Source organism: Mauremys mutica, chromosome 5, assembly GCF_020497125.1.
Source record: "Mauremys mutica isolate MM-2020 ecotype Southern chromosome 5, ASM2049712v1, whole genome shotgun sequence".
Classification (NCBI taxonomy): Eukaryota; Metazoa; Chordata; order Testudines; family Geoemydidae; genus Mauremys; species Mauremys mutica.
In genome coordinates this window covers 144,072,264-144,085,711 of record NC_059076.1, presented here as the reverse complement: position 1 = coordinate 144,085,711, position 13,448 = coordinate 144,072,264, and the positions used below count along the sequence as shown (strand labels likewise).

Sequence of the window (13,448 nt, the reverse complement as noted above, 5' to 3'; positions counted from 1 at the left end):
CTCCAAACTTCGAGTCAAACTCCGCCCCTCTGCCCCCGGGCGGCACCTGGCGGGGGCGGGCAGCGCTGCAGCCCCGAACCGAACCGGGCCCGGGCGGCACCTGGCGGGGGCGGGCAGCGCTGCAGCCCCGAACCGAACCGGGCCCGGGCGGCACCTGGCGGGGGCGGGCAGCGCTGCAGCCCCGCACACGTGGGTAGCAAGGCGCACGCTGCTTTTACAAAGAACCATCGAGGGCCTCCCTGGGCGGGCACAGCTGGTGTGGGCTGGCCCCGGGGTGCTGGTTCCCTAGGGCGGGGATGTGGCTCAGAATCCTCTGGGGCGGGGGCCTGCGGAGCTAGGCAGCAGCAAGCACCGAGGAGCCTGTGCAGAGAGTTGGCAGGAGCCCCATGGCACTGCCAGGCCTGCAGGGGGGACAATGGGACAGTGTGAGACAGCACATGGGAGCGTGTGTGGGGGGGGTGAGTGTGTCATCGTGAGGGGACGTACGTGTGTGTGCCAGGGGTACCTGGGCGTGTCCCTGGGTGAGTGCCCATGTGAGTGCACGGGGGGGTGAGTGTGTCATCGTGAGGGGACGTACGTGTGTGTGCCAGGGGTACCTGGGCGTGTCCCTGGGTGTGTGCCCATGTGAGTGCACGGGGGGGTGAGTGTGTCATCATGAGGGGACGTACGTGTGTGTGCCAGGGGTACCTGGGCGTGTCCCTGGGTGAGTGCCCATGTGAGTGCACGGGGGGGTGAGTGTGTCATCGTGAGGGGACGTACGTGTGTGTGCCAGGGGTACCTGGGCGTGTCCCTGGGTGTGTGCCCATGTGAGTGCACGGGGGGGTGAGTGTGTCATCGTGAGGGGACGTACGTGTGTGTGCCAGGGGTACCTGGGCGTGTCCCTGGGTGAGTGCCCATGTGAGTGCACGGGGGGTAGTGAGTGTGTCATCATGAGGGGACGTACGTGTGTGTGCCAGGGGTACCTGGGCGTGTCCCTGGGTGAGTGCCCATGTGAGTGCACGGGGGGTAGTGAGTGTGTCATCGTGAGGGGATGTACGTGTGTGTGCCTGGTGTACCTGGGCGTGTCCCTGGGTGAGTGCCCATGTGAGTGCACGGGGGGGTGAGTGTGTCATCGTGAGGGGACGTACGTGTGTGTGCCAGGGGTACCTGGGCGTGTCCCTGGGTGTGTGCCCATGTGAGTGCACGGGGGGGTGAGTGTGTCATCGCGAGGGGACGTACGTGTGTGTGCCTGGTGTACCTGGGCGTGTCCCTGGGTGAGTGCCCATGTGAGTGCACGGGGGGGTGAGTGTGTCATCGCGAGGGGACGTACGTGTGTGTGCCTGGTGTACCTGGGCGTGTCCCTGGGTGAGTGCCCATGTGAGTGCACGGGGGGGGGTGAGTGTGTCATTGTGAGGGGACGTACATGTGTGTGCCTGGGATACCTGGGCGTGTCCCTGGGTGAGTGCCCATGTGAGTGCACGGGGGGGGGTGAGTGTGTCATCGTGAGGGGACGTACATGTGTGTGCCTGGGATACCTGGGCGTGTCCCTGGGTGAGTGCCCATGTGAGTGCACGGGGGGTGAGTGTGTCATCGTGAGGGGATGTACGTGTGTGTGCCGGGGTACCTGGGCGTGTCCCTGGGTGAGTGCCCATGTGAGTGCACGGGGGGTAGTGAGTGTGTCATCGTGATGGGACGTACGTGTGTGTGCCTGGGGTACCTGGATGTGTCCCTGGGTGTGTGCCCATGTGAGTGCACGGGGGGGGTGAGTGTGTCATCGTAAGCGGACGTACGTGTGTGTGCCAGGGGTACCTGGGCATGTCCCTGGGTGTGTGCCCATGTGAGTGCAGGGCGGGGTGCAAGCCAGGATGTGGGCCCATGTGTACGTGTGAGCCTGTGCACGTAGATGGATGCCTGCACACACCCATGCATGTGTGTACACCAGCGGGTGTCTGTTGGTGACTGTCCCCCTGCACACTCGTGTATGGAATTGGCTCAGACACTGTGGACCCAAAGGTGCTGGGCTGATTCCTGGGCTGGCTCTGCCCAAGGTTGCACAACACTGTGCCTCTGTCCCCCCTCCCGAAATGGCTGGAGCTGCTTGGTAGGGGCCCCCTGTCACACTCCTCCTCCCTGCGGTGCCAGACACGCCCCGTGTGTGTGCAGCCACATGCTCAGACACACCCACGTGTAACACCCTTGCGCACACACACACACACAAAGAGCTTTGCACACAACCCATGTTTGCACACGTGACAGGCACACACCACAATTCCTATTTCCACCCACACCCTTCACATATTTGCTGACTCTTATCATGCCCCCTCTGTGCCAAGCCCGACGGATTTAGCTCCTTTAATCTGTCCTCGGGCAGTGACCCAACCTGGGCAGCTCGGTGGCGCTTCTCTGAGCTCCCTGCACTGCCTCACTCTCTGGGGGTGAGGGGCCTGGAGCAGCGCACACCAGCCTGGGCAGCCTCTCCCCGAGCGGCACGGAGGGGAACTCTGGGCTGCATGCAGCTGGGCCCCCCGCCCCGCCAGCCTTTGCTCCGTCCATTCTGGTTCGACTGGGAGCTCTCTGGGGCAGGGGCTGTGCCTCTGGGTCTGTGCAGCCCCCTGGCTCTGGCCCATGCACCCACTGCAACAGAAACAGTAATGGCAGTGGGGCAGGGTTGGGGGGGGCTGAGCCCTCAGGAAGCCTGGGAGGCCCCTGTGGGGGGCAGCTCCTGGGGCATGGTTGGTTGCAGCAGGGCTGGGTTGCTGACCCTGCCAGCTCACAGTGTTGCATCATTAACCTGTGGAACTCACTGCCACAGGCTCCCTCTGAAACAAAGAGCTTAATGAGGTTCCAAGAGGACTGAATGCTCCTGGGCAGCAGTTGTCAGGACCAGCCATGCCAGGGCTCCCAGGCATGGGCTTAGCTCTGCCAGGGACAGGAAGGAACACGGTGAATTGGGCATCTTCAGAAATTCCGGCCTCGGGGACTATTTCCTTCCTTTGCCTCCTGCCCACAGCTCCTCCTGCTGGCTAAGGGATGGGGCCACACAGCAGCTCCACAAAGCTGTGAAACCCACATGGGGAAAAAACTCCCCCTGAATAGGCCCCATGTGATACCAGCCTGGAGGGGAAAATCCAGCATCCTGGGCTGGGAGGAGCAGAACGAACACACACGCACACGTGCACACGCACACAATCTCTCTCTCTCTCTCTCTCACCCTGCCCACGGCTCAGCTCCCACCCCCTGCATTTCACAACCCCCTGCGTACAAGCAGGGGCAGGGTAGGCAGAGGCTGCACCATTACACAGGCAGCAGCTCGCTTCCGAGCTGTATAAGCAGCCAGGTTGCCTTGGGCTGTGAGTGTCTCAGATCTCACCAGCTAGGCTGGGTCAGTGCCTGGATGGGCGACTTCCAGGGAAAATCCAAGGTGCTTCAGGCAGAGTGTGTGTGTGGGTGTCCAGTAGGGGGTGCTCTCCCCTCCCAGGCACAATGCTGGGGGGTGGGCTGTCCTCTGAGTCCCCCCATTCAACTCGCCTTTGCCGTGGTGCTTATCCAAGCTTGACAAGCCTTAGCTGAGAGCAGTGCCTGGCCTGCCCTGACTCGCCAGTTCCTCGTGCTGCCCCGTCCGTCCGTCTGTCTCTTGAGTCATGGGCTGGTTTGATTGAAAAAATGCTCCCGCTCGCAGTGTGATCTGCATTTGTTCATGAGTCGCTGTGACTCAGCCTGACACCCACTCGGAGCGATTCGGGGACCGTCTGGCCTCCTGCGCCATCGCCTGTCCCCCAGCTGCCCTTGCAGCGAGCCCAGGAACTTGGGCTGCACTGAAGCATCTTCCGGAAGGGCCCGGGGAGGGCCTGGGCTAAGGACGTACAAGGTACAAATTCGGGTTGCTATTGTGAAGCTGTATTACGAAAATCTAGGTGTGTGGATCCACCACTGCTAGCAGGGCCTGACGCATGTACACCCCAGACAGACACAAAGGGAATACGGCGCGTAGACCTCACAAGGGTTGTTCCAAAAAGCAGCAGCATCCTTAGAAAAACTAGTTCAGCTGATTCCTCTGGAAGGAGGGGGGGAAGGGAGGAGCAGTGGAAACTTACCAGGAGTAGAAAACAGACCAGGTGACCAAGGGGAGTTTAAATCAAGAAACAGTCGGGAACATGCTGGGGAATCTTTTCTTCAGTCCAGGAGGGAGAGATCACCCAGCAGGAGCAGCTTCCTGGGGCAGCAGAAGCCTGCAGCTTTTCCTGAGCCCAGATGGCTCCAGTGATTCTGGACAACCCAAGGGATTCGTGCCCTAGCCCAGAGAATGTCCTGGAGTTGGGAGGAAACTGAGGCAGGGGCATGCATTTAGTGTTTATTGCTTTGTAGGATCTGTGCTCTCCTGTGCTTTACACGATTAAGTATAAAAGAGAATAAATGTGTTAGACTGTGCAAAGTGTGAGTGTGTGTTGCCTGCTTCACAACTCCTGCTTGCCCCTGAGAGTGAAACTGACCAGAACCTTCACACCTTTGGGTGGAGTTTGGGGTGAGAGTGTGTTTAAGTGCCGGGGAGTCTGAAGTGCTCAAGAAGAGGGTCTGCACCCAGCCGGAGAGTGTGCCTAGGGACCCTGAGATTGGGGCAGTAGCGGACTCCATTCAGGCTCCAGAAGCATAACACCCCCCAGCATATCCAGCGCACAGAGATCCGGATTCCTCTCACAGCAGTCCTAGTGGGTGGCCAGGCTCGGGGTGCAGTAGGATCTGCAACAGGGATTCAGTCTGGCTTTGAAGCCATCCAAAGATGGAGAATCCCCGACCTCCCTTGGGAGTTTCTTGGAGTGGTTAATCACCTGCACCGGTACTGAATTGTGCTTCATTTGGGAGATCTTCACCATCAGAGTGAAGGGCTGTGAATTCCTGGGGGGGGGGGGGCAGATTGCTGTGTGAGGCTGGCCTGGAGGCTAATGGTTCGATCTCAGTGCCTTGACGGAAAATCCCCCGAGCAGCCGCACCTGTAAATTAACAAAATTGTATGTGTGGGCATTTCTGCAATACTGGGAACACGCCGGGTGCTATCCAGCCGGTGGGGCTGTGCCCAGCGAGCACCGGGTTCCCTGTCCCAAGCCCCTGTGTGGTGTCCTGCGGTCTGGAGCCGTTACGACTGTGAGTACCGACTTCAGGACAGACCGTGAGAAACAGGGCAGACACCCACTGGCAGATTAGCCACTGGGCCAATGGGGTCCATGCCCAGGGGCCTCAGACAATTGGGGAGCCCTGAAAAAATGGGCACCCACGTGCCTTGACCCACTCCACCCGCCTGGCGCTCCTGCCAGGGAGCAGTGTCGGGATGCAGGGGCTTGGACCGCTCTGCCCACCTGGCACTGGGGGGTGGGGCAAGCCTCCACGCCCCAACCCCATTTCCCTGGCAGGAGTGGGGGGAGCAGGGTGGGGCTGCCGGTGGAAGGGGTGGGGAGGGGCCCCCCACTTGCTGTGGCCCAGGGCCCCACAAAAGCTTAATCCGCCTCTGCAGATACCCCAGGCTGGTGTGTGTCACCAAGCTTGTGAAACGTGAATTCCTGGATCGTTATAACAATCTTACCCTGGAGTCACAGACAGGCCCCTCAGACTCTCCAGTCTGTCCTGCCACCCAGACAAACTGGACTCAGTGATAAACGGCCACTTACACCAAAACTCACACCACATTCCAGTCTCAAGAGAGCAGCACTTACCCCCAGATCAGCCGGTACCCTGGATCTTACACTGCAGATGATGCCAGTAGCCAATCCTGTAGTACACAATCTCAAGGCTTATTAACTAGGATAAAGAAATGAGTGTTATTTACAGGGTAAAGCCAGCAACCATCTGCACACAAATGAGTTCCCATCTAAATCCGAAGAGTGACCAAGTGGTAGTGATTTGCCAGTTCAAAGTATCTTTCAGGGCAGACCCAGCGGTAAACCCTGGGGGTCTCAGTTGAGAGTCTCTGGCCCAGGCAGAGTTCAAACAACCAGGAGAGATGGGAAATTGTCTTGTGACTTTGTTTTATTTCCTTCATTCAGCTTCCAAGTCCAGAGGAGGGTGGAGCTTCCTGGCAGGTAGCATTTCCCAGGTGAGATAGGGCCATTAACCAATCCTTTGTATTGGGATAGTCCTTGATGCCCCATCTGATTTTGATAGGCCTTCTGGATGGGTGGTGGGGAGGGGAACCGATTCCTGTGCCTGAGTTCACAAATTCAGAGCAAACATTTTCAAAGTTATAAAGTAAAACATACGTTTTCTTATAGCCTGGAACCCAGATACCAGAGTGAGATGAACGCAGGCAGCACCATGCAAGTATGTCCTAGTCTAACCACGAAACACATCCTAACACCTGCTTTGAGCAAGATGAACATACGGGTGACCTGGTCTGGGCTCCGGCTGTGATACTGCCAACTCTTAGCTAATGCCTGCGGCCTGGGCAAGACCTGGGAGCGTCACACATGGACACACTGAGGAGCCCTGGCCCTTTCTCCAGTGCGTCAGAGCAGGAGGGTTGGAAGGGACTTTGCCTGTGCTGAATGGGAGGCGAGGGAGGGAGCCAGGACGATGTGTGGGCCAGACTTTGGACCCTCTGGGATGGATGTAATCAGGCGATACAAGGCCGGGGGAAGGACCAGTGATCACCAGGAAGTGTGCCGGAGCCTGACCCTCGCACGGGAGGGAGGGCCTATGCCCAGGGCAGACGCCTTGCCCCAGGAAGGCCGAAGTGTCAGCACCTACGAGAAACGCTGGTCCCTTTGCCCAGCTCTGGTCCGACCAAGCAGACGCCCGCGGGGTCAGCGTGTGGCCAGGGGAGCCCCTGGGTTCACGGGCAGGGGGACTGAATGGCCCTCCTCATTCCCGTCACCGGGCAGCTGGCCGCCCTGGACTCCTCTTAGCACAGGCCTGCAGGGCGAGTCCCCCCATTTCCGGGTGGGGTCTGGGGCCCAGGGAGACCCAGGGAGGTACAGCAAAGTCACAGGGAGTTTGGGGAAGAGCAGGAACTTGACCCCAGGCCTCACAGGCTACTGCCCAAAGCCCTGGACCATCCCTCCCCTCACGTCACTAGCTGCTTAAGGCAGGGAAATCAGACCCCGGTGCTGCTCCCTAGTGCGCAGGCCAAGCACCCCACTTGGGCAGCTCCTCTCGGACCTTAACTCTAGCCCGGTCACAAAGTGCCCAGAGGCGTGTTTCTAGAGGGAGCCCTTTAGCGGCTGGCTGCGCCCCGAACAAAGATGGCCACTGGCCACGGGGGAATGTTCAGCGACTGAGCGCCGTGCGGGGCGGAAGTGGGGCCCGCGTCCGTCCGTCCGGAATAGCCTTCCCCGGGCTGCCGGCCCGTAGCTGAGCCTGGGCCCGATGAGCAAAGCGTGGCGCAGGGGGGGCGCCCCCGGCGGCAGGATGGAGGGGGCCGAGGCGGGTGAGGAGCGAGCGCGGTCCCCAGCCCCCCCCCCCGGCCGCTGCCGACACCTGGGCCCGGCCCCCCCCCCAGTAACGTCTCGGGCTGCTGGGACCGGCCGGGGGGGAGCGGGCGTGGGGGAAGGGGGAGCTGCTGGGGGGATGGGGGGGCCGGTGGGGGGGCGTGGGGGAAGGGGAGCTGCTGGGCGGGGGGGGGGGGGGCGGGGGGGAAGTGGGAGCTGCTGGGGGGATGGGGGGGGCGTGGGGGAAGCGGGAGCTGGCGGGGGGCGTGGGCCGGTGGGGGGGGGGCGGGGGGGAAGTGGGAGCTGCTGGGGGGATGGGGGGGCCGGTGGGGGGGGCGGGGGGGAAGCGGGAGCTGCGGGGGGGCTGGGGGGGCGGGGGGGGGGGCGGGGGGGAAGCGGGAGCGGCTGGGCCGGTGGGGGGTGTGGGGGAAGGGGGAGCTGCTGGGGGGATGGGGGGGCGGTGGGGGGGGGCGTGGGGGAAGCGGGAGCTGCTGGGCCGGTGGGGGGTGTGGGGGAAGGGGGAGCTGCTGGGGGGATGGGGGGGCGGTGGGGGGCGTGGGGGAAGGGGGAGCTGCTGGGGGGATGGGGGGGGCGTGGGGGGCGTGGGGGAAGCGGGAGCTGGCGGGGGGCGTGGGCCGGTGGGTGGGGCGGGGGGGAAGTGGGAGCTGCTGGGGGGATGGGGGGGCGTGGGGGAAGGGGGAGCTGCTGGGGGGATGGGGGGGACGGTGGGGGGCGTGGGGGAAGCGGGAGCTGGCAGGGGGCGTGGGCCGGTGGGGGGGGAAGTGGGAGCTGCTGGGGGGATGAGGGGCCGCTGGGGGGGGCAGGGGTTATATATGGCCTGCACTTGCTCCCCACCCCGGCCATGGGGCCCAGCCCCCGGCTAAGCAGAGCTGGGGTGGGAGCGGGACAGGGGTCATAGCAGCTTGGGGGGGCTGTTGGGTCTCCCCCCTCCCCTGGGGAATCAGGGCAGGTCGTCCCTTCAGCCTGGTGCCCTGCCCCCTGGGAATGCCCCAGGCCCGGAGCCCCTGTGCCGCCCGTGGGCAGTGAGGTGATGTGAGCGTCTGCGCGTGTCCCCAGGGGACCAGGACGAGTCCAGCGGGCACGGCTCCCACAAGAAGAAGCACAAGAAGCACAAGAAGAAGCACAAGAAGAGGCATCACCATGAGAACGTGGGGCCCAGCTTCTCCTCCCAGACCCTGGAGTCCAGCCCCTTGCTCCCCAAGCCCCAGCTCAAGCTCAAAATCAAGCTGGGGGGGCAGATCCTGGGCACCAAGAGGTAAGGGGGGGGCAGCATCAGCGCTGGGTGACGGACATGGGAGGGATGTGCGACAGTTTCAGGGCCAAGGCTTATACTTCAAAAAAGGACTCGCCGTACTGGCGAGACGTGGCCAGGATCCATGCCTGGATCAGACCAGCCTGGTCCCTCCCTCCAGGATCAGCAGCCCCCCTCCGTGTTCCCACCCTGCCTCCCACCTCCCCAGAACAGACCAGTGGGCCCCCTGGCCTGGAGCTGTGCACTGGCCCGTGCTGGCGTTGCGCCGGAAGACACACACCCACAGGTCCTAGTGCGGCTCTGCGTGGGCGTGCAAGCTCTGCTGCACCCTAACGGGCAGGGTCTGGGCTGTCTCTCCAGCGTGCCGACCTTCACGGTGATCCCCGAGGTGCTGCGCTCGCCTTCCCCCCTCATGGTCGTGGACGACGAGGACGAGCCCATGGAGGGGGTCCCCATTGAGCAGTATCGGGCCTGGCTGGGTGAGTGCTAAAGGGGGATCCTCGCTGCGCAGCTCCGCAGCAGTCCCAAACAGCAGTCAAGGAAGCCCAGCCCCTGAATAAGGGGTGAGAGGGGCCCCTGGGGCGGCCGCATGGCTGGGGTGAGGCCCCTGGGGCAGGGAGATATCGGGGATCCCACATTCTCCTGGCCAAGCTCTAAGTGCTCTCGTTTCCCTCCCACAGGCAGTAACACAATAGCTGTAAACAGCTTTGGGGGACCCCAGCTTCTCCCCCATGTTGGGCTGCCCCAGCTGCCTGGCTCTAGAAGGCTGGAGGCTGCTCCCTTGACTCTGTTCTGGCTTGGCTGGTGAGGCTGTGGGTGCTGCCCGGGGAGCCAGAGCTGAGCTCTGCCGTACTCGGGTTTCCCCTGGTGGGAGCCAGAGCCAGATCCAACGCCCAGGGGCCAGAGGAAGTGTGCAGCCAGGTCCTAGTTGGGGTCTGTTGGGGGTGTCCGCCCCTGGAGAGAACAGTCCCTTGGGAGCAGGCCAGCCACTGGGAGTTACCACCTCTCCTGGGCTCCCTGTAACGCTGTCTCTCCCCATGCTGGGACTGCGCAGATGAAGACAGTAACCTGGACCCATCGCCCCTGCCGGACCTGGACTCGGAGAGCTGCTTCCCCGCCCGCGAGGACGAGGAGGAGGAGCGCTGGCTGGATGCGCTGGAGAAGGGCGAGCTGGACGACAATGGCGAGCTCAAGAAGGAGGTGGATGAGTCGCTGCTCACGGCCAGACAGGTGAGGGGGGCTGGGAGCCCTGCAGGGGTCAGTCCCTCCCTCCCACGTGACCTAGGAAGGCTGCGGGCAGCTGGTGCCTGCTGCCGCGGGCGGCTGATGCCTGCTGCCCCGTGCTGATGGCCCATGTGCAGCGGTTGTGGCTGCAGCGGCCTGCTTGGTGCAGAGTGGAGCCAGGGTAGCACAGAATCCCCTGTGCCCAAAACTCTCCCATGTGTGGGGCTTCAGAGCCCTGTGTCCTGCCGGGCTCCCTGCCTTCACTGGACAGGGAGGCCCTGACACACGCACGCTCCCCAGAGCCAGCCGATCCCCGCCCAGCTGGGGCTGGATTGGAGCCCCTCCCGCTGCGGGGAAAGCCCCCTCAGCCCGTGCATTGGGTCTGAGCTCCCTCGTGCTCTGTGCCCCCGCAGAAAGCCCTCCTGCACAAGCAGCAGAGCCAGCCGCTCCTGGAGCTGCCCATGGGCTACAAGGCGAAGGAGATGACGGAGGAGATGCTGGTGAAGCGGGAGGAGCGAGCCCGCAAGCGGCGCCTGCAGGCGGCCAAGAAGGCGGAGGAGAACAAGAACCAGACCATCGAGCGCCTCACCAAGACCAACAAGGCCAAGGTGAAGACGCTGCGGGAGCGCAAGGCCAAGCAGGCCCCGTGCCCCATGATCCGCTACTGCAACGCCGCGGACCGGATCACCGTGTCCTTCCCGCCCGGGGTCACGCTGCCGCTGCCGCCCTGCACGCCACCGCCCGTGCCTGCACCCACCACCTGCGGGGTCAGCGGCTGCCCCAACCGCAAGCGGTACTCCTGCTCGCGCACCGGCGTGCCCCTCTGCAGCTTCGCCTGCTACCAGAAGAACCTGCAGCTGCAGGAGGCGGTCGGCTAGGGCTCCTGGCGCTGACCCTGCTGCCAGGCTCCACCTCTGCAAGGGCCTGGCTGAAGATCCCTGCGTCCCTCTGGGGAGGCCCAGGGGGGCCGTTCACGCTCCATCAGCTCAGGACGCAGCCGCTGCCCTTGTGACTGCGAGCTGAGGACCCTGGCGTCCGGGACCCCTACTGGGACTGGCTCATTCCCTGGGAGCTGAGTCAGGTCTGAGCCCAGAGTCGCTGCAGGGTTGGGCCTGTCTGCCCCAGGCCGGCACGGGGCCCCCAGAGCAGCTTAGGTGACTCCATGCAGCCTGGCCTGCTCGTGTCTCTCCCTCCCTGGTGACGGGAGGGATGGGAAATGGCACAGGGCCGCGTGGAGTCTCCAGGCCCTGCCAGGAGGAGGCGTATCCCGCCCTTAGGTGCGTGGCTGAGCTCTGCTGTGCTTGGGGGAGGGAGGAGCTTCTTCCAGCTGTCAGGGGCCGGGCCCCTACACTCCTCCGCCCCAGTGCAGGAGGGGTAAATCAGCCAGCCCCATTGGCTGGGGAGAAAGTCTCTGCTGGATGTGCTCAGGGAGCCCCTCCCCCCAGGGCAGGTGCTGTGGGGCTGGGGGAGGCCCTCAGGGATGTGGGTGGCCCCCCTGCTGCCACTCACGCTCAGTAGCTATTGATGTGGGGGGGGGCAGTTGAGTGGGGTCAAAGCGGATGGAGGAGGTGGGGGGGCGTTTCTCCAGGGAGAGGGCTTTGGGCTGCCCCAGGACTGGCAGGGCTGCCTCCTCCTGGCCGAGCTGTGTCACTGCAGCTCTCCGGACCGCAGTGTTTGTGCGCGGGAAGTGGGAGTGTGGCTGGTGGGACGCTGCAGGGCCCCTTCGTGCCCTCCCCTCCGCTCTCCTTGGGGCCCAGGGACGCTCATTACCTGTAACGTTCATTAAACCCCACAGTACAGAGGGAAGATCTGTCACTCCGGTGGGAACCTCCCTTTGATATTGGGCTGGGCTGGGCTGGGGGGGGAGCCCTGGGCACTCAGGTTGTGTTTAGGGGGGGGAGGGGGGTTCAGGCTGGTCTCTGCTCCATGCAGAGGGGGAAGAGCACCCAGCCTGTGACCTTGGCCACCCCACTTCCAGAGCCCCAGGAGACACTTCCAGAGCCCCCTGATTTCATCATCAGGTCCCCTGGGGGAGCGGAGGGGCAGTAAGTCTCGTTGCTGAGGCAGAGGCTGTGGGGCCTGATCCCAGAGCCAAGATATAGCCAATGGTCACTCCCCCTCTGAGCTTGCCCAGTGTCATTCACTCGTCTCCTGGCACCCGCTCCTGAGCGCCAGCGTCTGGTGACCAGCACTAAGCGGGACCTGGGGTGTGGCCCAGACTGGGATTCCCTCCACGTGCTCCGAGCTCCCTCTGCTGGAGCCGCGTCCCAGGAGAGTCGTGCTCTTGGGTGCACATGAAGTATCGTCCTAGAGCGGCAATTCCTCACTCTTCCCCTCATCCTGTGCCGGGGCTGGCAGCGCCTCTGCCCCCTCGCCGGGCCCAGCGGCCCTGTGCAGAGCACTCGGTGTGGGAAGCCCAGAGCTGGCAGCGCCTCCCCCAGCTCCCTTGCACCCAGCGACCCTGTGCAGAGCACTCGGTGTGGGAAGCCCAGGGCTGGCAGTGCCTCCCCCGCACCCAGCGACCCTGTGCAGAGCACTCGGTGTGGGAATCCCAGGGCTGGCAGCGCCTCCCCCGCACCCAGCGACCCTGTGCAGAGCACTCGGTGTGGGAATCCCAGGGCTGGCAGCGCCTCCCCCGCACCCAGCGACCCTGTGCAGAGCACTCGGTGTGGGAAGCCCAGGGCTGGCAGTGCCTCCCCCAGCTCCCTTGCACCCAGCTGTCCTGTGCAGAGCACTCGGTGTGGGAATCCCAGGGCTGGCAGTGCCTCCCCCGCACCCAGCGACCCTGTGCAGAGCACTCGGTGTGGGAATCCCAGGGCTGGCAGTGCCTCCCCACACCCAGCGACCCTGTGCAGAGCACTGGGTGTGGAAAGTCCATTTAACTTCTGGAGTGTCGCTTTAGGGCTTAGGGCTGGCAGCCCTGGTGCTAATGGGGACCCTCCAATAACACTGCTGTGTGCACCATTCAGAACGAATGGTTTTACCCTCCAGCGTACCAGGCTTCCCGTCCCCACGTACGTCCGGCCTGCGGAGCTGTGGGGAGATCAGGGGCTTTGGGGCTCTAGGAATGGCCACTCAGCAGCAGATCACCTGGCCCCCTCACCGAGGCGCCTGTCTCCGGGGTGCCAGGCCAGCTCTTCGCAGGAAGATGCGAGAGGGTCCCCCCCATTGGACCGTTCAAAGGAGAAGCGCCTTCCTGTCCTGCGGTTAGGGTCTCAACGTGGTCAGGGATGGCTGGGGCTGAGCTGACCCCGGCCCCCACCCTCTTCCTGATGCAGGTCAGCAGGATGGACTCAACGTTTGTGAGCTAACCTTGAGCTCAGCCTCCTCCCCAATCTGTAGAACCTCCCCCGGCTGCTATCTGCCTGTCCTTCCTAACCCACCTCATCCCCTCGGGGGTAGCAGGGGCGGGGCTCGGTGCCTATAGACACAGCCATTCCTTCTTGCCAGCTTCCTGCAGAGCTCCTGCTTTCAGTGGCACCCTGGGGCAGGGAGTTCCCCAGGACAACGGGGGGACGTGTGTTTCCTTGGATTGCATTGTCATCTCTCCTCAGACA

The 13,448-nt window shown here is 63.5% G+C and overlaps 1 protein-coding gene and 1 long non-coding RNA gene across 2 annotated transcripts; one reads left to right on the top strand and one right to left on the bottom strand.

The window, feature by feature from the left end:
• Nucleotides 1-4,881: 4,881 nt before the first annotated feature.
• On the bottom strand, nt 4,882-6,310 carry LOC123371023. The gene is made up of 3 exons (XR_006579689.1): nt 6,228-6,310; nt 5,685-5,769; nt 4,882-4,967 (listed from the first exon to the last, which is right to left on the bottom strand). It is a non-coding gene; the product is annotated as an uncharacterized LOC123371023 (long non-coding RNA).
• Nucleotides 6,311-7,240: 930 nt separating this feature from the next.
• On the top strand, nt 7,241-11,690 carry INO80B (INO80 complex subunit B). The gene is made up of 5 exons (XM_045019414.1): nt 7,241-7,393; nt 8,472-8,670; nt 9,028-9,146; nt 9,722-9,897; nt 10,305-11,690. The coding sequence occupies exons 1-5, from the start codon at nt 7,333-7,335 to the stop codon at nt 10,767-10,769; spliced, it is 1,020 nt and encodes a 339-aa protein (XP_044875349.1). The 5' UTR covers nt 7,241-7,332; the 3' UTR covers nt 10,770-11,690.
• Nucleotides 11,691-13,448: the final 1,758 nt, after the last annotated feature.